Source organism: Malaclemys terrapin, chromosome 13 (assembly GCF_027887155.1).
Source record: "Malaclemys terrapin pileata isolate rMalTer1 chromosome 13, rMalTer1.hap1, whole genome shotgun sequence".
Lineage (NCBI taxonomy): Eukaryota > Metazoa > Chordata > Testudines > Emydidae > Malaclemys > Malaclemys terrapin.
The window spans coordinates 8,046,916-8,070,233 of record NC_071517.1 but is presented as its reverse complement, the minus strand read 5'-3'; the positions used below and the strand labels follow the sequence as shown (position 1 = coordinate 8,070,233).

The 23,318-nt window shown below is 40.3% G+C and overlaps 1 protein-coding gene and 1 long non-coding RNA gene across 2 annotated transcripts in view; one reads left to right on the top strand and one right to left on the bottom strand.

Annotated features, from left to right (window-relative positions):
* The first annotated feature begins 7,637 nt into the window (after nt 1-7,637).
* The window catches only part of LOC128848198 (uncharacterized), a 50,398-nt gene continuing 34,717 nt past the window's right edge, over nt 7,638-23,318 (top strand). Inside the window, exon 1 of the long non-coding RNA XR_008446986.1 lies at nt 7,638-7,716. This is a non-coding gene — a long non-coding RNA (uncharacterized LOC128848198). The remainder of the gene's footprint in view (nt 7,717-23,318) is intronic.
* The window catches only part of PITPNC1 (phosphatidylinositol transfer protein cytoplasmic 1), a 176,097-nt gene continuing 162,747 nt past the window's right edge, over nt 9,969-23,318 (bottom strand). Inside the window, exons 8-10 of the mRNA XM_054048012.1 lie at nt 23,030-23,093; nt 13,699-13,817; nt 9,969-10,057 (exon numbers count right to left, since the gene is read on the bottom strand). Coding sequence (XP_053903987.1) covers nt 10,052-10,057; nt 13,699-13,817; nt 23,030-23,093 — 189 coding nt within the window. The 3' untranslated portion in view covers nt 9,969-10,051. The remainder of the gene's footprint in view (nt 10,058-13,698; nt 13,818-23,029; nt 23,094-23,318) is intronic.

Below are 23,318 nucleotides of genomic sequence, written 5' to 3'. Positions count from 1 at the left end.
TAGGGATTGTTCCTTCCTGAATTAACAAATTTTTCCTCTTATTCTTCTCATTCACGCAACTGTTTCAGGCAGATCACTATGCTTTTACAGTTTCAGCCTACCCAGGATGGTATCTGAAGAATGGTCTTTTTTATATATCCTTTTCCTTAGTTTTTTTCCTTTCTGTGTCTTTGTCACTGAAAAATATCCCCCATGTAAAGTATTTCATATCTCTGGGGAGCAACAAATGCATTTGATATACCGACTATCATATTAAATCAAGTGTAATAATTAGATGAACATACTGTCCTCAGAAATAATCAAACGAGAATTAAGAAAGGGCTGAAGAAAGCTCTTGGTCATCAAGCAATATTTTTCTAGTTTGGTAGCACAAATGTGTTGGAACAAGGCACACTTCTGAAGAGAATAAAGTTTGAATGTTTGCCAGTCAAAGCAAAGCTCAACATGTTTTTTCTTGATTTTGATACAAGTAAATAGGATAGTGAAAAGACCTTTTCCTTTCCCCATGGAGGATGACCAATCTCTATATGGGAAAAGAAGAGAGCATTTAATTGTTGGTATTTCTGGTGAGGATGCCAAGAAGGGTGCTTGTTTTGATGGTAGTGTTTACAATATGCAAATTTGCTCGTAGGGAAATGGATTGAGAGCACAAAGCTCATATCACTTATTGAATGATGAGTTTCAGTCAATAGTGATAGAGGCTGGATGCAAACCAAGGTGCTGGAAGAGAAAGTCTCTATAGTCTAGTACAACTGCCTTGAGCTGTTCAGTCCCAGAAAATATTCTCTTTATTATCGTTAGTATATGGAAATAATACCAGGACACTAAGCTAGAAGCAGAAAAAAAAAATGATTTCTTGAGAGAACAGGGGGTCTGGAGGTTTTCTTATATTCCTACTGGAATATTCCCACTTTGAGGGAAAGTGCAGCTCTGCTCTGAAAAATGTGTTTGTAAAAATAGCTTACATTTATTGTGTCCCACTGATGCTGTATCAGATTTTTTCAGGTAACCATCAGCTCTGCAAACATTTTGGGATCTGAAAGCCAAGCAGAGTTTTTTTTAGCTCGTGCATCAACACAAGCAGTAAAGACTGCAGGCTACATGCTACACTCAGCTACACCTGAGCAACCCCATTTTGCTCAAATTATGCCCTGACACCTGTGCAATCCAATTGTTCTATTGTGGGAACATATAAGTGTACCTGAGGCATCATTTGATTCAAGAACTCATAATACAAGAACAAGGGGCCACCAAATGAAATTAATAGGTAGGAGGTTTAAAACAAACACAAGAAAGTATTTTTCCACGCAATGCACTGTCAACCTCTGGAACTCCTTGCCAGAGGGCGTTGTGAAGGCCAATACTATAACGGGGTTCAAAAGAGCTAGATTCATGGAGGATAGGTCCATCAATGGCTATTAGCCAGGATGGGCAGGAATGGTGTCCCTAGCCTCTGTTTGCCAGAAACTGGGATTGGGTGATGGCATGGATCACTTGATGATAACCTGTCTGTTCATTCCCTTTGGGGCTCCTGCCATTGGCCACTGTCAGAGGACAGGATACTGGGCTTGATGGACCTGTGTTCTGACCCAGTATGGCCATTATTATGTTCTTACATTCTTGAATACAATGCATTTACACAGGTGGCCCAGTTACCAGAAATTAGATGACAACTATGTTGTGGATGTGCAAGTAGACATGATTCAGTTCACTCTCCTAGAGCCGGGTTGGTTCTACACAGGAATAAAAATCCGTAAAAGTTTATTATTGTCCCTGAAGTGCATTTCAAAAGATTTGGAGGGTCTAAGGGCTAGATTCAAAAAGGAAATCCAGGCTGAGCATTACAGCACCTACCGTTTACGTGCCATGTTGTCAAATGGAATTCACAGAATTAGCTAGGCATCCAGGCTCTCTATACAATGCTCGGTGAGAGTCAGGTGCCAGAAAAGGGATTCACAAAAGACAGAACACTGAGCTGCCTAAAATAGCCAGTAGGAGATGCCAAAGAGAGGGTTGTGGCCTAAGCCTCACACCTCATAGGGAGTTAGGCACCTAAATCCAGGTTGGAAAGAGATAGGTGCCTCCCTCCATTGGGGATTCACAGCTGTGAACCTTCTCCTGGAGTTAAGGGCCTAACCCAGACTGGCCCTTTCTCAAGAAAAACAGAGGAGGATGTGCTGTCACTGTGCCCCTTTTACTCAATAGCCCAATGGGTAGAGCACTAGGGTGCATGAGATCTAGGTTCAAATCCCCACTCTGCCTGATGTGGAGCAGGTGCGTGAACCTAGATCTTCCACCTCAAAGGTGAATTATAAGCGGAGCTGTTGGGTGGTGTCAGGACAAAGGCAACTGTGCACATGTAGGCACCTATGGGACTGCGCCATTTGAAATATAGGCACTGAGGGAATTCAGACACCTACAGGATTGGGGACATCTGAGCAGAGGTTTTGTGAACATCAGTGGGGCCTAAATGTTGGATGTAGATCCCCTTTGTGAATCAAACCCTAATAATCTCACCCAAATTCAGATTTTAACAAAGCCTCTTGGTTTGTCTCCTAATCTTATGCTGTAAATCACAAGACAATCCTTTGTCTTTTAAAGGAATTTTTATGTGCAGTATTGGAACGGTGCTGAGGAACCATAATAGATTTCAGAACTAATACCTGAAACCATGTATCAATCACAACACTACTTACTGAACGGCAGTGGCAATAATAATTCTTGCCTATTTACTTCATAGAGATTGAAATAAGGCTTAACCACTTAATGTTTGCAAAGTGCGTTGAAAATGTGGACCACTATGCAAGTTCTCAATATTATAGTTTTAAAAAGAGTCTTTAAGAATTTCCTGTTTGGAAATTTAAAGGCAGGTGCAATTAACAACATTTAAGACTCTATTCATAGTCTTGTTTCCATTACAACTTACGTGTATTATCTATCAGACCATTTCTACAGCCATTCATGTGGTCTTATGGATAGCTGATCATGCTAAAGAGGTTTAATTTATATGCAGATTAGCACTAGTACATCAGATAAAAGAAAAGGCTCTTGAAATTTTGCATCCATTCAATAACAGGTTGCTACTAGTAAGAATGCTTGACTTAAATCTGCTTCCCTACCAGATAATTCTTGTTATATAGGATTTTCATAAAGAAAGAGGCAGTAAATTTGTTTCCTTTTTCAAAAGTGCAGCCCAGTCCCATTGACTTTAATGGGAGCAGGAACAGGACCAAGACTGGCAATCAATTCATAAGGTATTTGAATGAAAAACAGAGATTCTGCATTTCCTAATTCTCAATGTAAAAGCTTGGCAATCTAGTGGTTTTAATACTGTACATATATAGTCAGAACTGGAGATGAAAAATATTCACATGATATTTATTGGATCTGGAAAAGCCCTTTGACCAAGTTCCAAGAGAAATCTGGAGTGTATGAGGGAGAAAATGATTCCAGAACTTTGTGTGTAGCTTGTTCAAACCATGTATGTATGCGCAACATCAACAGTCAGAACTTTTAGTGGTACAGCAGATGAATGATGGGTAAAGGGGGAGTGCATTGGATCAACACTGAGCCCCTTTTTATTTATCCTTGTCCTGGATACCCACAAAAGGAAGCACTTTGGTGCACGTTGTTTGCAGATGATATTCTATGTAGGTAGGAGAAAGATAGTCTAGTAGAGGATCTTGGTAAGGGGAGAGATGTGTTGGAGAGACATGGGCTCAGGATAAGCAGAGGAAAAACAGAGTATATGGTGTATAATTTCAATAATGCGAACACTGAAGAATTATCCTTGAAACTAGATGGGCAATTAGTATTATGACAATTTCGAGTAGCTGTCTATACAACTTACTAATTCTGGTTGATATTATGAAATTAATACTATAAAAATTGCTGTATCAGGAAATGTCTAGGTCAGCATATTCACCATTGCTGATAAGCTTTTATGCACGTTCATCCCAGACCATGAACAACAGACGATCCCTAAGGACTATCATCACCTGACTAGGTCTTACCTGGGGAGAACAAAAGGATAATTGCAGCATCCTAGGGGAAACCAGTTCCAATAAACACCATGTAAATGTTTTCTGTCTCCCGTTGAGATTATATATGCACAATATTAAAACCACTAGGTTGCCAAGCTTTAAATTGAGAATTAGGAAATGCTGAAGGTCTGCATTGTAACTTAAATGGTCAACAATTTACAGATGAAAAGGTGAACCTGAGAGTGATGTGTGCTTAATTACCTCAGCCATAATAATAGTGATACTGTGTGGCACCAAAGCACTGGTGAGCATCTTTATTGGGTATCATGAGCACTGAGTGTCCAGCTACAATTTTATTTCCTTGTGTTATCCTATGTATTTCAGGCTTATGTGCAAATGATATGGGGAAATTGCTTTGGTCAGTGAACAAATACCACAGAAATTATATAAATCTGAACCTCATCACATGATATTGACCAGAAGAAAATAGCCACACTTATAAAGAAGATTGCTTGGTAGTTTATTTACAACAGAATGTAAGGAAAAGTAAGTTATTAACAATAATAAATAACTCAAAAAACAGCAACTAAGCGATATGGATGACAGATATGAGAATAAAATTCTTCTGCTTAGCCTTGCATTGTTTAACATATGGCACATTTCAAAGCTTGGTCCTTCTCTGATGGCAATGGTACATTCTCTAATGTTAAATGTCATAACTCTAAACCTAAAGCTAGACACTAAGGATTACAGGACATTCAGAGTCACATGGAACTTTCACAGAAATGAAATAAAAACAATTAATTGGTATTAGTGACATCCAAAAACTAGAGGAGATTGTAATTCAATGATCATGCTGTCCATTTAAAGCAAAAACATGGTTAGACTCAATTAGCCTCAAGCATTTTGAATTTAGACAACTAAATTAAGTCTGAATAATGGCAGCTGAAAAGTTCCTATTGACAAATTCATGTATTCTCTCCTATTGCACTTATAACTCATAAAAAGCGTGTCTGTTCGGCCTATTTTAAATAAGAGAATGTTAAGTTATAGTGCAGCAAATCCCAATGCGTTATTAAAGATTGTTGCTGTTTAATTACCAAATTAAAATCACTGGACAAATAGTCCAGTTTCAAAATATCTATTTAAGCGCCTTATGTTCTTTAATGTTTTTGTATACTACTACTAAAGAATGTGAATTGTGCCCTCAATGGAGCAAAATCATCTCCCAAAATCTTGGTATGATCAAAAAGCAACAGAATAAGATCAAACTATGCCTTTTTGTTGGATTATTTTGTAACCCTTACCTATGTGACCAATCATTACTGTAGTGAATAATTCCATTGAAGTCTATTACTAAAGACTATTCACACAAATAAGAGTGGCAGGACCGGGCCCTTGCAAATTATTATTCAGATAAATCTCTCTTTTTAATTTAGTAGGTGTTTTACCTGTGTCAGGACTGCAGGATTGAGCCCTCAATTGCCAGCATCATTCTGCAAGGTGTGATTATTCTGGAGGAAATACATATAAAAGTAGGAGCAGAGTGGGGAGAAGCATTTAAAAAAAATCATAAGCCAATTGCCTTATCAGTTTCATTGTGCTCTTCTTGATGATGATTTGTTTGTAGAGCCTCACTATGATTGTATTATTTAATTCTCCAGTCATGGCAGCAGGGAATAAGGAGGCTACCGAATTATTAAGTAACTTCAGTTTTGCTGCGTTGCATCATACTTTAAAGATGTGCGTAGTACAGTTTTTTTTCCCCACAAAAGAAATCAACATGTGCAAAATACCCTACTTCCTTCCCCTCCCCACAAACATGTCTGAAAATTCTACAGAAGGTATTTTTACATAATCCATTCACAAGTCAGCAATGAAAATAAACAAAACGTTTTCTCAAAACAAGTTGCCAGAAAAATATTCTAGATTGCTTTTTTTTATTTTTGTGTATGTGCATAAGGAACATGGTAGAAAATAGCTACCCTGCCATGACAAAAAGAAAATGAAATGACATTGAAAGATTATTTTTGAGAGCATATTTAATGGTAGAAACACTGGGGTAAAACAGATCAGAACACAGGATAGGCTGCTTGTGTAACCCGTGAAAAGCATGATGTAGCCTATAGTTCTTTCTCATCCAAAGCAGTGACATTCTATAGATCTTTTTATTTGTCTCCATTAGCACCCACATTGAAGGCAGGTATGGATTGTACTGATCCCCATTTTGGCTAGCAGTGAATTAGAAAAATTAGTTGTCTATTCAGTAAACATTATACTTCTGTAATACAGTACTCGTGAGTGGAGCTCAGAGTTCTAGAATTGCATGCAGAGGCATAGCATTAAGGATTCATTATTTCTCCACTGCATGCTCAGTCAATGCTTTTCTCTTTCCTCAATATACACCATGCAGCTAATTAACTTGAATCCTCTTAAGATATGTTAATAATGTTCATACATGCCTGATCCCCAAACCTACATACGATAATGATCTTATCCACACAGGATAGGAAGTTTGAGACTTAAATAAAATAAACAAATGAGTAAAGCTGTGTATGCTTTGTCCTAATGATCTGTGTTAAACATTCAGAAGCAAATAAAAGAATATCAACATTTATTTGTATACATGCAGAAATTATGAATACTTAATTAGTACACCCATCTGTTAATTAAAGTAATAAGCCAATGTGGGGTACTTTAGCATTTGATACCTGTGGCATTACACTGGCTAAAAAAAAAATCACAAATATCAATCACCAGTTAATTTACTAAGCACATGGAATTGCTGGCCTTGAGAGGAAAGGAAAGCAGAACATGGACAATATATGAGATAATGGATGAAGTCATACCATAGGCTAACCTACAAAGAGCTACTGGATTTTATTAGCCATGGGCTTTTAACTTTCAAATACACACACATTTTCAATGTCATCTGACAGTGGAATTCTTCCCCTCCCTCTCCCATTACTAAAACTAGCCCATCAAAATCAGACATTCACCTTAGCATCTACTACTGGACATGGAGCTGTTCGGAAGGTCAAAAGGTTTAAGTCAGTTAAACTTTTCCACAAGCAAAAATCATGCTACCATGCTGGGAAGACGGTACAAACATATCCCGACCCGGGGAATTCTATCGACAAACTGATTCTTCATCATTCAGTGATACTTTAACTCCGTGAGGTCCGTCTCTCTGCTTCACTATGCTTGTTATAACTGATAGTACAAGATACCATCTCAATATGAATATGTGATTCAGATAATATCCACCTTTCACTGGGCATTTCACAATGACTTATTTAAAGTCTACTACAACAACAATGGTGGTAGATGCTGACAGTTAAATAGCATCACAGAGGACTAAACCCATTATATGAACGTCAACAAGGAGCCCTGTGACTGGACATCAATAGGAAAGGTTTCTCCATAAGGCTGAATTTTAGAAAGGAAGTGGCTCCTTATTTCCCTATTTTTTTTACTCCTGGCTTGGGGAGAAAATCCCTTTTTTGATTTTTATTCCTGAGACTGAAGGGTGATTTCACTAACAGGCCAGGGATGTTGCTCCCCTTTCCCACATGTTACATTACATGTTACTTAGTTGCCAGATGATCTCTTTATTTTGTGTAAGTCGTGTCTTTCATTACTCTCTCCTTTTAGAGATCAATGGCAAAGTCTGAGATCTGCTTCCTGCTACTGGAGACCGCACTTAGCATGAAAGGACAGGGATAGAGTAAGGGTAAGTCCTCTTTCTCCCTCAGGAAGGCCAGAGGATCCCCATATTTCCCCCCTCAATACCTATGAGCTCTCCTATCACAATCATAATCCTTCTGTCCAGTGAGGACAGGATAGAACTCATCAAATCTGCTCCTTAACTGGCTAAAGTGGCCACTGCTGAATGACTTCTTTTTGTTTGAGGGGTGAATATGCTGCTTCTAAATATTATTATCCCGTTAGCCCATGAAGCAAGAAACCTAGACTGGGATCTGAAATTGAATCTGAATATGTAACACTAGGGTTACCATATTTCAACACTGAGAGAAAAGGACACTCCATGGGGGTCCCGCCTCTGCCCCAACTCTGCCCATTCCCCAAAGTCTCCACCCCCTCCCCTGAGCACCCTGCATTCCCCCTCCTCCCTCCCGCCTCCCGGGCTCCGGCTGCTGCTGCGCTGGGGAAGTTGCTTTGGCCCTAGCGCACGGTGGAGAGCGGCGGGAGCCGGGAAAGTTGGAGCCCGGGGAGGAGGCGACTGCATGCTCGGATGCTGCCCGCCGCCTCTGTGCCTCGGCAGATCGTCGGAGTTGTAAGTTTTGCTTCAGCCACTCGCACTCGGGGTCCCCTTACCATGCCTCCCTATTTTCCTGGACATGTTTGGCTTTTTGGAAATTCCTCCCGGACGGGGATTTGAGGACCAAAAAGCCGGACATGTCCGAGAAAATCCAGACGTATGGTAACCCTATGTAACACATCAGGGCAGAGCAAAGGTCGTGACTGAAGATCTTTAAAGAACTTCTCAATGGTGGATATATAAAGAATGTTTCTTTTCAGAATCTTTACTCCCAGGTGCTGTTCCAAAGCATCATGGCCTAGTTATTCTCTATCCATGCTCAACCAACAACTATTCTGCGTCTGGTAAAACACCATAGCATAATATACATTCAGCGCTGATTAGTACAGTGAAATCTGTACAGGAGGCTATCCTTATTAGGCACCCACATGTCTTAAGAGATTGTCCTAAAGTATCCCCAAATGTACTAAATACCATTCTTCCCCACCTTTAGTAGAAGACCTCCCTCCTTAAACTCCAGATTTTTTTACAAACCCTCAAGTGGTTATTTAGGGCCTGAGCCAAAGCCCATTTAAGGCAATGGGAGTCTTCCCACTGGCTTCAGTAGGATTTGGATCAGACCCTGAAAGCTGGTTTCATTGTGATTAGACAGGAGCTCATAGGACTTAAATGAATGACAGGAATGCAATGATGACAGCTTCATTGGGAGCAGACCCTTGCATTATCTGGACTCTTTAAACTATTTAGCTGCTTGTGTTTCCATCTTTTTTATATCTGGAGCAGGGGTTACAAACACCAGCACATACTTGAGAGATCACAAGAGGACTGGGGAGAACTAGTAAAATACAATATAAACAAGAAATGGGTGGAATCTTTTATAAATTCTGTGCAAGGTATAAATAGTTCAATGGCCTTAAAGTCAGTATTATTAATTACAAATGGAGCCTTGGTGCATTGGTTATTTAGTTTTAAAAAGTTTAAAGTTTGTGTTAGCTAGGCCCCAAATCCTGAGTCATATTAAGCAACATCTGAATTTGAATAATTGCTGTTGGTGTTCAAGTATCAATGAGTAGCAGTTCAAAGGTTTATGATTAGACATGATAAGCCTGAGAGTAGAAAAATTTTAGAAATTCTGATATAATAGGAGAAAATTGGATTTTTAACTCTTTAACTTAACCCTGCACCTAAATTGACACTAGTTCCCTTCAGAAATCCTTGTCAGCTTTATTAAATACCTACAGCATTTCCAATCACAATTGCAGGCTATTCTCAGACTATTTAATTTCACATTAATAGCATGTGCCCTATGGCTTTGAGCTTTACTTTCGGAATCAGAATATATGAACTATGTTCTCTCACATGCACTTATTTAAGGATTTTAAGGAACAAGTCTGAGTTAAAGAAATCATCTTTCTAGATTGGTAACATTGTTTAAAAAATCCAAACAAACAACCACACCGAGCTTTGTAAATGTTAAGTTACTCTTGTTCTGGCAGACATGGCTTGTCAGAAGGAAACATGCTAGGTTAAATTTAAAGTGCTTTTTTCTCTGGGTCTGGAAGTGTGAGGGTTTCTGGAGCAGATTTTTTCCGAGGTCGGTCTTTGGGAACTGACAGGAATTCAGGAGCATCTGAGGACAGAGGAGTGGATGGAGCACTAGAAGGAGCACTACGGGTTGACGAAGGCAGGGAAATGTTAGAGATAGATATTGCAGGTGGGAAAATCCCAATTTTCTCATTAGTGGCTTCCTGAGTTGCACGTTCAAATTCTCGGACTTCATCCATTGTCATGTCTTTAATGAGAAGAAAAGAAAGACAAATGGAAAGTTAGAACCATTTCAAAGATGATTTCAGTAGCACCATTGCAGCGATTGCCATCAAAATCAAAACCAAAGGGTGTGTTCTCATCCCAGTGTGAGGATTCATGTATTGAAATTCCACTAGAGTTAATAGGAGCTCTGGCCAAAGTTTTCATAAGAGGTCACTGATTGTAGGTGCTTGGTTTGACACACCATTAGGCCTGATATTTAGAAGTGCTGAGCATCCATAGCATATTGACCCCCTCTGCAGAAGAGAATGCTTCATGTCTTACAACAGGAGCTAAGTGTCTCAAATTGGTTATCCAAAAATGAAAGCACACAGAATGAAGAGCCACTTCTGGAAATGTGGGCTTGTGTGGAAGGTCTTCCCCACACAAAAGGCCTCATTCTCCACTGCTTTGAATTCTGTGAAGTTGTTTACACCTGTGGAATTATGAGATCAGAATTGGTAGCATTACACACCTACTTTGCACAAGTGTAAATCATTGCACAAGGTGCAACGTAATGGAGAATCAGGCCCAAAGAATGCTTCCCTGTTACTAGAGAAAGCCTTCTCATGCGGAGGTGCAAATGTATCTGTCACATAGACACTACTGCACAAATCCACAAGAGGGCAGAGTAAGCCCAGAATAACATGTTCCAAACATAGCAATACACATTTTTTTAAATAAAATCCTAAACCAGGTGTAACTCTTCTAGTTTTTCTGTACAAACTCAGAACTCAGGGCAGGTTCAGAAAAAGTTCAGCAAATCTTTTTTCATACCTAGCATTGCATTTGGAGTGTCATGCAGGGGTTTATTGCTACAACTCAAAGCAAAATTCAGCTGTTTCAGATGAGTTTCACTTTGAGTTTGTAGGTTAATTTGAAGGAATCTCAGCAAGAAACTTAGCGGATGTAAACCCACCAGAACCAGCACAGAAAACAGGCTCACACAAAGCTCCTGTAAACCAAAATGACTGAGTTGCACAGCTCCCGTCCCCAGCACTGTAACATATGTCAGTAAGAAATATGTTTCAAGTACTGTAAAACTTCCTTATAAACATTCTTTGGAGGTTATATTATAAGTGATGATAGATCCATAGGATGCATATTTAAAGAAAGCTCAGGAGAGGGGTTTGTTTGCATTGCTATGATGTATGTCTATATTACTACTACTGGCCTCCTATGCTCCTTCACACACAGTATGTCCACACAGCAGCTGCGAGGTGTAGTTCCTAGCTCATGTAGAAGTACATGCGCTAGCTTTGCTCGAGCTCTTGCACTAAAAACAGCAGTGTGGCTGTGGCAGCATGGGTGGTGGCTTGGGCTAGTTGCATGATACAATCCCACCTGACCCCACAGGGTTTGTATTCAGGCAACTGGCCAAAGCTGCTGCCCATGCCATTGTGGTCACAATCTTTTTAGCGTTCTAGCTCAAGCAGAGCTGGCACATGTACATCTACCCAAGCTGGGAACTACACCTCCCAGCTGCTATGCAGACATACACTAAACAGCACATTAACGACATGCCATGTGATATTCAAAACCCACACAGTAGGAGGAGAGAGAAAAACTGTCCTCATAGCCATGTGAGGATGGAGCTATGGGGCTAAATACACTCTTTGTTATACCCATAGTTATATAACCCAGGGATGCTGTAATAAAGTTTATTGTATTCCTACAGTGGAGGGGATATAAGCTTACCCTACTTCATTTTCTCCTTATGGTTGGATGCCATCTGGTTAAAATGAAAAAAACCCACATACTAGCTATACACTGTGACCCCCTTATTTTAATGTGACACAGTCGTGTGTATGTAGCCTTGACTGTAGAATGTTTCATGATGCTGTTGTGTGAAATAGGCTTTATGCTGTATTGTAGAATCCTATAAAATAATCAAAACCCCCATTCAGTGCCAATTTGCCTGCTCCCCTCTGAACCAACTTTACTGTTCCAGGGGCTTTTTCTGTCTACAGGCAGCTCCTGTTACTGGGAGTGGAGGATATTTTAGCCATATTCACCCTTGAGGTAAATGGGTGAGGTAAGCTAATGAGCTCAAGGGAGCCCACCCATTTACACCAGAGATGAATTTGGCCCTGTTTTGCTGATTTACATTTTGCTTAACTTATGTTATGGTGCAAGTAGTGTTTCTGCACTTAGGGCCTGGTCCAAAGCCCACTGAAGTTAAGAGGCGTCCTTTCATTGACTTCAGTGGGCTTTGGATCAGGCCTTTAACAATGAAAAATAAAATAAAACATGGCTTCAGTATGGGGAGAGATGTGGAGAGGAAGATTCCCCAATAACATGCCATCAGAGTGGAAGGCAGACCAATGAAAGTCCTACTATGAGCTCCTCCCAATATTGGCAATTTCAGAGGCAGAAAGGGAACACTCACCCTGCCTATACTTAATATTTGGTTTTTAGTCTATGCTTGCCTCAAATCCATCCCCATGCTAGGGTGACCAGATAGCAAGTGTGAAAAATTGGGACGGGAGTGGGGGTAATAGGGCACCTACATAAGACAAAGCCCCGAATATTGGTACTGTCCCCATAAAATCGGGACATCTGGTTACCCTACCCCATGCTGATATGCACTTAAGTAAAACTAATCCTTACCCAGAGCTGCAAAGGACTCAGAAATATGTGAGTTCATTCTGTCATTATTAATAAAAAGAAAAAGGCCAAATCCTGCCCTGACCATAATGGTAGTTTTGCCTAAGTAAGGGCTGAATAAGCACCACAGGCTTTTTACCAAAAGCCCATAAGGCCAAATCCTGGGGTCTTTAGTCCGAGGCTGATTTTAATCTCACTTACTGGTCTAGGCATCAGGAATAACTCTGAAAAGTCAGTGGGAATTCACCAATGTAAATCTAGAGTTGCGCCTGCGCAAATTTGGTGTAAGAATCAGGCCCTCACTGTTTACTGAGAGAAAGTCCTTCTGAAGTCATTGGAAGCTTTGATGAATAAGGACTGAGTAAGGACTTCAGGATATAGCCCTTAACGACCAGCCCCAACATTGTTATTTGGGAAAAGCTGTTATTCACTCCCATGGGATTTTGACCTGACTAGAGATGCCAGAAATACCAACATTTTAAAACAGAAATGTCACTGTATCTCCTTTCAGGCTCCTAGTTTGTAGCTTATCAAGGGCAACACTGCAAATGATCTTGAAGACAAGTGAAAAACCCAGTTAGCCTTTTTCTTAGTGGTACAATTTCAGCAGCGCCACAGAACTTTTCCACTCCCCATGTTCCTGGCTGTTTGACTAAAAATGACATTTGAACACTGACATGGCTTTGAAACAATCAGAATAATTGGATGCCAAACCTGACATTGCTTGATCTTTCTCCTACTAATATTCCTCTTTGTGCACCCAACAGAACTTTGAGGATTTTGTTCTCCTGGAAGAAGGGGAGTTATGAACCTGACCCTATCCTCTCATAGCTCAGTGGGCGTTTGGGATGCAAAAAATGCAGGATTACACTCTACAGGGAGTGATTCCGATTCCACTGAATGTCAAACCTCTCGTTAACTTCAGTGGCAGCAGGATCATGCTTAAAGAAGGCCATTCTTCTTTGATGTGTGAGTGCACATTAGGCGAGGGTGGGCAATATGTTTTAAAAAACTACATACACTTGATTTGGCATGGCTCTCTATTTCATCCACAGTAGATGAATGTTGATTGCAAACTTTAATGTTGGTTTTTTCATGCATATTTTTCTCGAATTCTCGAACATCATCCATAGTCATATCTGCAAAAAGTTCAAAATGTTGGCATTTTCCATTAATTCACTGCAAACTTTAATAAAAAGGAAGGTGCGAGGGATAGATGGTCTTTCAGCAGAAGCCAAAGAAGGTTTAAAAAAAAAAAGCAGGGAGCCAACTACCTTTATGAAAGGTGACTCATAAAGGTAGTTAAACCAGCCAAGGAAGGTGTAGGAAGGTTACGTCAAAGGGAGTCATAGAACAGGGAGGAGTGGAAAACGTTTAGGAGTATCTATGTGAAGTGAGCTAGGCAAAAAGTGTTGGAGTGCAGGCTTTTCTACAGGAAAGATCTTCTAAAATGACTTTAGAGGATCCTCCGCACTAACTGACAGATATTAAGAAATATAAGGATTTACTTACCTTTCTAGGAACTTTCTAAGAGAATTCTATAGCATTATCTTTAAGATTGCATGATATGTTTCAAACTAAAAAGCAATCTTCACTGCTGAAGCATACAGCTGCAGTTTCAGAAGCTAACGCATCCGAAGAAGTGGGTTGTAGCCCACGAAAGCTTATGCTCTAATAAATTTGTTAGTCTCTAAGGTGCCACAAGTACTCCTGTTCTTTTTGAGGATACAGACTAACACGGCTGCTACCCTGAAACCTGTCATGCTGAATGGTTTACCAGTCAATACCAGTAATAATTTTGTAGCCTCAGACCCTTGGAAAGATTATATAAGTCTGACGATTCAGGCCAATCCTGAACGTCAGGAAAAGATATAATTGTGTGGGTATGTCCGACATTGTTAGCATACAGTTATGAAATAAAATGGTATGGGATGGAATTGCAATACATGGAAAGTCTGTTGAACGTTTTCTGCCCAACTTGTATGATTTAAATTTTACTTTATTAGAGCACTATACTTTCATATTTCCATATGTACCATTTCCAATAAAGAGATGATCACTGAAGTTTAGACAGGAGTTACAGAGAATGTAGCAATTTATCACCTGGTCAGTAATTAACTTGAGTAGAAATTGGGTTTGGGCTCTTGCTGCTCAAATTTTTCTCAAGTGTTTTGTGTGTCATTTGGATTTATGACTTGCCATTTGTTATATGGTACGAGACTCTTGCTTCATTTAACAAGAGCATGCTTTTAAGGAGATGCAGCACTTATGCTGTTATATCAGCAACGGAGTACAGTACTTGATAATGTTTTCACCCTTAGTGGATCCTTTCTCAGTGAGAATGAAGGACTGCTTAGCACTGATCAAAATGAAACATATGGAATAACTTTAAATGACCCATTCATTTAACCTACTCTTTTTCCTATTACCAGAAATGAAAAAGAAATGAATAAACAATGTAAATAGCATGCTAAAAAGCATTTTTGCCAAGCAAAGGATATGCTCTTTATTAGTAAAGTTTTGAGTTAACAATACAGTGAAGAAATTAGTTTTAATTCATGATAAAGCTAAATACAATTCAATAAAATCAGTGATAACACACATTAATACTAGAGTCAGTAAAATCTGCTATTTTCCTTTTTAGTAGTTGAGTCTTATAAACAGTGGGCCAAATCCTCAGCTGGTATAAATTGGTGTAGCCCCATCAAACTCATTTGTCTCTTTTGAACTAACTTATACCATTTTAGGATCTAGCCCAAAGGTTTTAGCTTTAAAATAACACATTCATTGAAGGGACACTGTCAGTTTAAAATTTATATTTTTGAAAAACTTTTCCTTCCTTATGTTACTAGTAATAGTGAAAGAACTTTAAAAATTTAAATGTACCTTTTACCATATTGTATGATTGTTTACTTGTCCATTTTACTCAGTTTGGTCAGTGAACCAGTCACTGTCCAGTCAATTTCACTTGCAGATTCTCATGCTTTAGTACAATTCTGCAATATTTGGATTGCAAATAGTGCAAGGGAATATTTAAATTCTCCTCCAGGCTTGTTTAATTTTTTTAAAATAAAACTTTCCTACTAATATCCTAGATTTTGGGCCTAACCTGCCTGACAGAGTCCCTTTAAAAACATACTACATGGTATCATAAAAACTCTGGTACCGAAAGTGAAAACCTAAATGATAACCATGCACATTAATAATTTGCTTATTTGTGCAAACAGTCTTTTTTTGAAAGGGTGGTTTTGAGGGTAGGGTACGGAAATATGTGGTTAAATTTTTTCCCCTTGGTTTTTCTTTTTTAACTTTTGAGTATGTGCTTAAGTGCTTTGCTGAACAGGAAGGGATTACTCACATACTTAATGCACACACTTACATGTTTACCTGAACTAGGGCACCAAGGCTGGTGTTTTCCAAATCCTATTGATAGAAACTCTCAGTGACAGTCTCACCCACAACTGTGGGTGCAGCTGAACCAACATAAATACAAATTTTCCACTTCTAACGGCTATCCTTCAGGCATGATTTCTGATACAGATCCTGTACTATGCCTGATTCTGGAGTCCTAATTTAGGCTTAAAGCTCCTTTTGAAGTAAAAAACCCACATCCTCAGAGGGTGTATACTGATGTTGCGCCATTAAAATTAATGGACTTATGCTGATTCACTCCAACTGAGGACCTGGCCCTGGAAAGTTCTGGCTGTGTAAAAACTGCAAGATTGTTTTCTGTCATGCACCAGTCCTTGAGCTTGTGCTAGAATGGTATGCTGTAGTTTAAACAAAGCTAACCAGATTCTAATTTTTCTTCCTTTTTTTTTTAAAAAGAGGATAAATTTCAGAGAGCACAGAATCAGATGGGCTGGCCTTAGTAGGGACCTACTAATCACTATGTGGGCTTGATCCTGAAAGCTGCTGTGCATGCCAGCCCTGATCCTGAAAAGCCCTTAAGCATATGAATAATCCCACTGAAGTCAATGGGATTACTCATATGCGTAAAGCTAAACATTTATTTAAGTGTCTTGCTGTATCAGGGCTAGAGAGGTCATTCAAAAAATTACTGGACTGATCCCATATATGAGGGTGGCAGGGGGAGGGGATGGAGATATGAGGATCTGCAAAGGTAAAAGTCCTCGAACAAGAGTTTAAAACTAGATGCTTCCTTTCATCATATGGTGTAGCTCCATCTTCCACATCTCAGCAGTATCTGAGATTAGACAGGAGATGGAATCTGAATGCCGTGAGCTGAAAAATACACCATCCCAGGCATTAGATTACTATAGTTTTGCCAATGGGAATTGGGTTTACCTAGTATCTAATAATCCACGTGTGATTCAGGAACAATGAAGAGAGGTAAAAATGAATCCACAAATTGCAGATTTAATTTGACAGTTAAGAGTGTCATTATATTCCAGAGAGAGGTGTGTTCTGTGCAAAGAATGAGGAGTCTGGATCTGGCTAGCTATCAATGCATTGTTAATGGCCCATCACATCAGTATCCCTATAGCACCTGGAAATGATGGGTGCTAATTCTGGCTCAGACACTAACTCTTCCTGTGGTCAGCTCACTTAACCTCTCCCGCTTCGTTGTCTGATCTGTAAAATGCAGATACATTTCATAGTCTGTTAGGAGGATTAATCTTTGCTTTGAAGATTATAAACCCTAAGCAGTGTTATCCAAGTTCTTCTGAATCTTGTAGCTCTCTTCTGTTGTATTTGCTGATTCCCTCCTTTATTTTGGAGTGATTTCTTCTTTTGTGTCACTAATATACAAGTGAGCCCAACTTATCTTAATTATGATCTTTGTGGCAATCTGCTTGTCTCCTTCCTCTCCCTCCTGAATTGTCTTCTCTTGCCCCCAAGATATTATGACTCAAATATCTCCCTGCTTATTCCATACATTTGACTTCATATATTACTCTTGTGTGTGGTATTTTATCAAGCGCTTTCTTGATGTCCAAGTAAATCACAGCCTCCCACTGATATTTCTTTGTGTCACTCTTGAGTGAATACCATCCAATTTGTTAGGCCTGACCTTTGTGTGAATTCAGGCTGCTCTATCTTTATTCAAACTCTGTCGCTCAAAGTTTTCTTCTGTTCCTTCTTTGATTAGTGCATCAAGTCATGCAGAAAGATCAATTAGTGCTTATGAAAGGCAAATTGAACTAAGTCTGGGGCGGGCAAATTTTTTGGCCTGAGGGCCACATCGGGGTTCCAAAACTGTATGGAGGACTGGGTAGGGAAGGCTGTGCCACACCAAACACCTAGCCCCTGCCCCATCTCCGCCCTCACCCAGTTCCCGCCCCCTGACTGTCCCCCTCAGAACCTCCAATCCATCCAACTCCCCCTGCTCCTTGTCCCCTGACCGCCCCCTCCTGGGACCCCCCCACCCCTAACCGCCCCCCAGGACCCTCCCGCCTATCCAATCCCCCTGCTCCCTGTCCCCTGACTGCCCCCTCCTGGGACCCCCCCACCCCTAACCGCCCCCCAGGACCCTCCTGCCTATCCAATCCCCCTGCTCCCTGTCCCCTGACTGCCCCCTCCTGGGACCTCCCCACCCCTAACCGCCCCCCAGGACCCTCCCGCCTATCCAATCCCCCTGCTCCCTGTCCCTTGACTGCCCCGCCCCCTATCCACACCCCCACCCTCTGAAAGGCCCTCCTGGACTCCCTGCCCCTTATCCAACCCCCTCGCTCCCCGCCCCCTTACCATGCTGCTCAGAGCAGCAGGACTGGCAGCTGCGCTGCTCGGCCGGAGCCAGCCCCACTGCCGCACTGCCCCGCCATCCAGAGCGCTGGTGGCACGGCGAGCTGAGGCTGCGGGGGAGGGGGGACCCCAGGGGAGGGACTGGGGGCTAGCCTCCCCAGCCAGGAGCTCAAGGGCTGGGCAGGACAGGGAGTTTGCCCACCTCTGTTCTAAGTTGTTCTTCCCCACTTCGGAAACAAGTGGCATAAGTATGTTCTTGGCAGGGCAAAAAGAACTAGTATATATAAAAGGTCTTTGTTCTGATGAATGCATACAAGTACTTCACATTGACTTGAGGGAAGATAGTGCAAGATAAAGAGTAAGCACCACAGCACCACATTATAGGTAAGAAATGAGAAAAAGCAGATGTGTACGTTATTGTCAGATCTACAGTACAAGCAGCAAATTGGTACATTGTTTTTTTTTCCAGCACAGCTGCACTGGTTTATTCATTTTGAGTCTGTCCTCTCTTCTGAACAATGTACAAGAATGTGAATTTATTGACTGAAAAACAATTCACTTGAAAATTTAGACTCAGTACTATAGAATATCATAGTTATAAATATGGATTTAGCCAGCACTTTTCATTGACATGCATGGTTCTTTATTTCCAGGCACGCTTTGCCAGAAAACTATAAAAAGAGATCTGAAAAAAAATCTCAAGGTGCAGGCATGAAAATTCAGAGGAAGGCAAGACTCGAGATTTTTAGCTAGCTCTGAATTCTCATTTGGAACAAAAGTAATAAGAAGCAAATTCTGTGTCCCATTGTGAATTCATACTAGAACATTTGATTTTGTTCATTTTATTCAGCTTTGTAAATGTAATGAGCTAAATTCATCCCTGGTGTGACACCACTGACTCCAGCAAATTTACATCAAGGATTAATTTGGTCCAACTTTTTAAAATGATGGCTTAACCAGTGCTTTACTCCTCTACTTTTCAGCATGACAGGACTCTCTTGTGTAATTTACATTTAACTGGAATTTGTTAGCTTGGATTTCTTGTTGTGCAGTGGGACTCTGTGGGCACATGTGCTGTGGAGGGTGGGAGTAGAGGAACGGGACACACAGGCCTCCCTGGCCAAAGATGATTAGGGAAGATCTAAAAATGAAGGACCTCAACACCTACAGCAGCCAGTAACCCAGGCAAACTATGCCCTTGGAAGCATTGCAGGGATAAGATCTTCATTAGCATGTGCTCTTCTGGACCCATCCTTCAATGCATAGCCTCATGATCTGTCAAGTAAATCTTATTTCTCAAGCAGGCATGTTCTATGGCTTCAGGGAGAGAAATCTTACTCCTTTTCATGAATAGGTTCTATTGATTCCCTTGTACAGTACTTCAGATTGATAGTCTACCAAAGCCCATTTCACACTGTTGTCATTTTTTGAAGATCAAGACACTGATCATATTTTGCAATCTTCTGCATCAATAGGGGTATCTTTTTGATGTAAAAAATTATATTCTTCTCCTTGGCAACTGAACAGTCAGACTATGCCCCTTTTGCCCTGTAAGAGCATATAATGGAGCTAAATACACATAATGTGGAAGCAAGGACTATCCAAAGCATAGGTGGACTCTTCTGAAGTTGTTCTCCTGGCATAAGTTAAATCCCCCAGAAATGATGCATTACACACTGGCTAAAGCTGTTTCTCTGAAGCTGATTCCCATATAAATGAATCCATTCACATTCTCTTATGTAATGGGAGCAGAGGAATTCCTCAGTCTCTATTTGCAATTTGTGCTGAAGATCATCACTAGCCAAAACACTGGCATATCCAAGTTGCATGACCACATAGTTGTATGTTCTTCTTGAGCATACCTGTCTGATTGCACAAAAAATGTCCATAGAAATGCCCTCTACATAGTGTATGAACAAAAATGAAAAACAAGGAGCTGAAAATAATGACTTAATTTTTGTTTAATTGTCTACATTGAGCCAAACATATCAAAATACAACACAAGTGTTTCAGCAGTGTCTTCCCCACTCTGCTTATGTAAATCAAGTATTTGTGAGTAGGACCTATTGCATAAACAGCGCTACACATTTTAAGCAACAGTCCAAGCTACCGAAGGAACAACAAAATATGCATTAAGTTGCTTGTTACTATCTGTCTATCCAGGAAACAAGATAAAACAGGAGATAGAATAAAAGCAACACATGGAATCACTATAAATCATAGCCTAAGGAAACAAAAGAGTATGAATTTCATTAGAAAAGAAACCTGAAAGTCAGAGATTAGCTAAACTAATATTGGGAAGTGGTTATTTTCATTTGTAGCTAGGGGACACTGTCTGAACACAGATACTGTGTCTTTTACAAAACTTATGGATACTGATCATGGAATACGGATTTGTGGAAGTGTGGGACATACACCGTATGAGGATGTAAAGCTTGTTCTCATTTGATTAAAGATGCAGAATCCTCTTACTAGTTTATGAGTGTCCCTAAATTAAAAAACACAGAGGAAAAATAGAAAGATCCATTTCCAGTCTGCCAGCATTTTTATGGCCTCTATACCACAGCACATATTTCCTCGTGCTTTATCAAATCTGTACAATAAAATAAGTTGTGATTTTAAAAGGAAATTCTTCTCTAATTTCTAATAATCAGTAGCCCAGATTATTGCCAGATCTTTATCTGATGTAAATTGGTATACTTTCACTGAAGTCAAAATAGCTATTCCACTTTACACCAACTGAAGATTTTTGATTGGACTTCTAGGTAACAGAATATTTCTGAGCACTGAAGAGAGATAAACATCATATCTGCACTATTGAGATTATACTGGCATAGCTATGCCTGCATAGCCCCATTGTGTAGACGCAGCCTACGCTGACAGAAGGTTAGGAACACCACCTCCCCAAATGAAGGTAGGGCTTGTCTATACTTGAAACGCTAAAGTGCCACAGCTGACTTGCTGCAGCTGCACAGCTGTAGTGCTTCAGTGTAGACACTACCTATGCTGACAGAAGGGGTTCTCCCATCGGCGTAGATAATCCACCACCCCATCAACAAAATACTGTCTACACTGGCGGTTAGGTTGGCTTAACTGTGCTGCTCAGAGGTGTGGATTTTTCACACTCCTGAGCAACGAAGTTAAGCCAGCTTAATTTTCTAGTGTAGACCAGAGGCAGATCTACACTACAAATTTACAGTGGCACAGCTGCACCAGTGCAGCTGTAGCATGTCTGATGAAGATGCTCTAAGTCGATGGGAGAGAGCTCTCCCATTGGCTTAATAACTTCCACTTCTATGAGAGGTCATAGGTATGTCAGCCGGAGAAGCTCTCCTGCTGACATAGTGCTGTCTACACGGGGGGTTAAGGTCACTCTAATTTTTTCAACACCCCTGAGCGACATACTTATATTGAAGTAAGTACGTTGTGTAGACCAAGCCCAAGTCTTAGCTATGTCGATGGAGGCCCTTTTCCATCGACATAGCTGTGTCTAGAACGGGGGAAATCTATGCTGATCGGGGTGTGGTTTTTTCACATGCCTGACTGACGTAGCTGTGCTGATATAACTTTTCAGTGTAGACCAGGCCTTAGAATCTCTCAAGATTATTCATGAAAAGTTTAAGGCAGTATTCCCTTGAACCTCAAGGTGGTTTTATCTATCTCTGTCTCTTTTAAATACATTGATAAATTGCAATTCTATATTACAAGAATGTTTTAGAAACTGATTTACAACTATCTGGGATAATACATACCCTTTATTGAAATAGTATGTATATGGCAAAATACCTGTGTGTTTATTGTGCAACAACATGTCATCAACTAGATGTTGAAATTACCCTGTAAAATTCAAAGTGCCCATTTCTACAGCTGAAGCATGGATTCCGTGGGAGTTGTATATGCAGCCACTGTTGAATCAGAGCCTGTGGGTTTTCAATTGGAGCTATTACATTTATATTTGTTTTTCAAACAGGAACTTTTAGTTCTGGTTTTTATTACATTTTATATTAATAGTTTAAAACCCATCCTGAAAAGTTGAAATTGTGTTGGAAATAACATGGGCCAAAACCTTGGAGATGGTTGCACATTAGTGCTATGAAAGCAGCATTAATATGGCCTTGTATTCAAACCTATGCACTGTCTTTCATGTAGATTTTTTCATAGAATATCAGGGTTGGAAGGGACCTCAGGAGGTCATCTAGTCCAACTCCCTGCTCAAGGCAGGACCAATCCCCAGACAGATTTTTACCCCAGTTCCTCAAATGACTCCCTCAAGGATTGAGCTCACAACCCTGGGTTTAGCAGGCCAATGCTCAAACCACTGAGCTATCCCTCCCCGCAATTATTATTATCTTGACAGGGGCAGCACTAAACTGCCGAAAATGTGGTGTGTCTGGAACTGTGGCATATGCTCTAAAATACATGGACCATACACCCTGCTCCCACCTCCTGAATGCACCTTCCCCACCAGTGGCTATTGTGGCATAAGCTTACGTGTAGAGTGAGGGGTGAAATAAGACCCTATATATTTTGCGCCTCATCCAACGTCCATTAAAGCCAATAGGAGTCTTTCAATTTATTTCAATGGGTTTTCCATCAGGCTCTTTCCAAGGCTATTTTGTAAGTTAATTTTGTGAAGATGACTTACCATACCACTCATCAACCCATGCAAAAGCCTGTCGGTGACCAATCATTAATATATCTCTGACCACCTGTGAAATAAGAAAAAAAAGGTTTAAAGTATCTTGTGTAGTAAAACATTATAGAAAAATAAACTATAGTAACATCATGGTCTCTCTATAGGGTAGAAGGACATAAACACCCTGAACTTTGAGACTCTACATCTATGGTGACATACACAAGAAGGGGACATTTGGGAACTGTACAACGAATATATTAATATTTGGGCAAATAGACTGGAACTCCTTTCCCTTCTA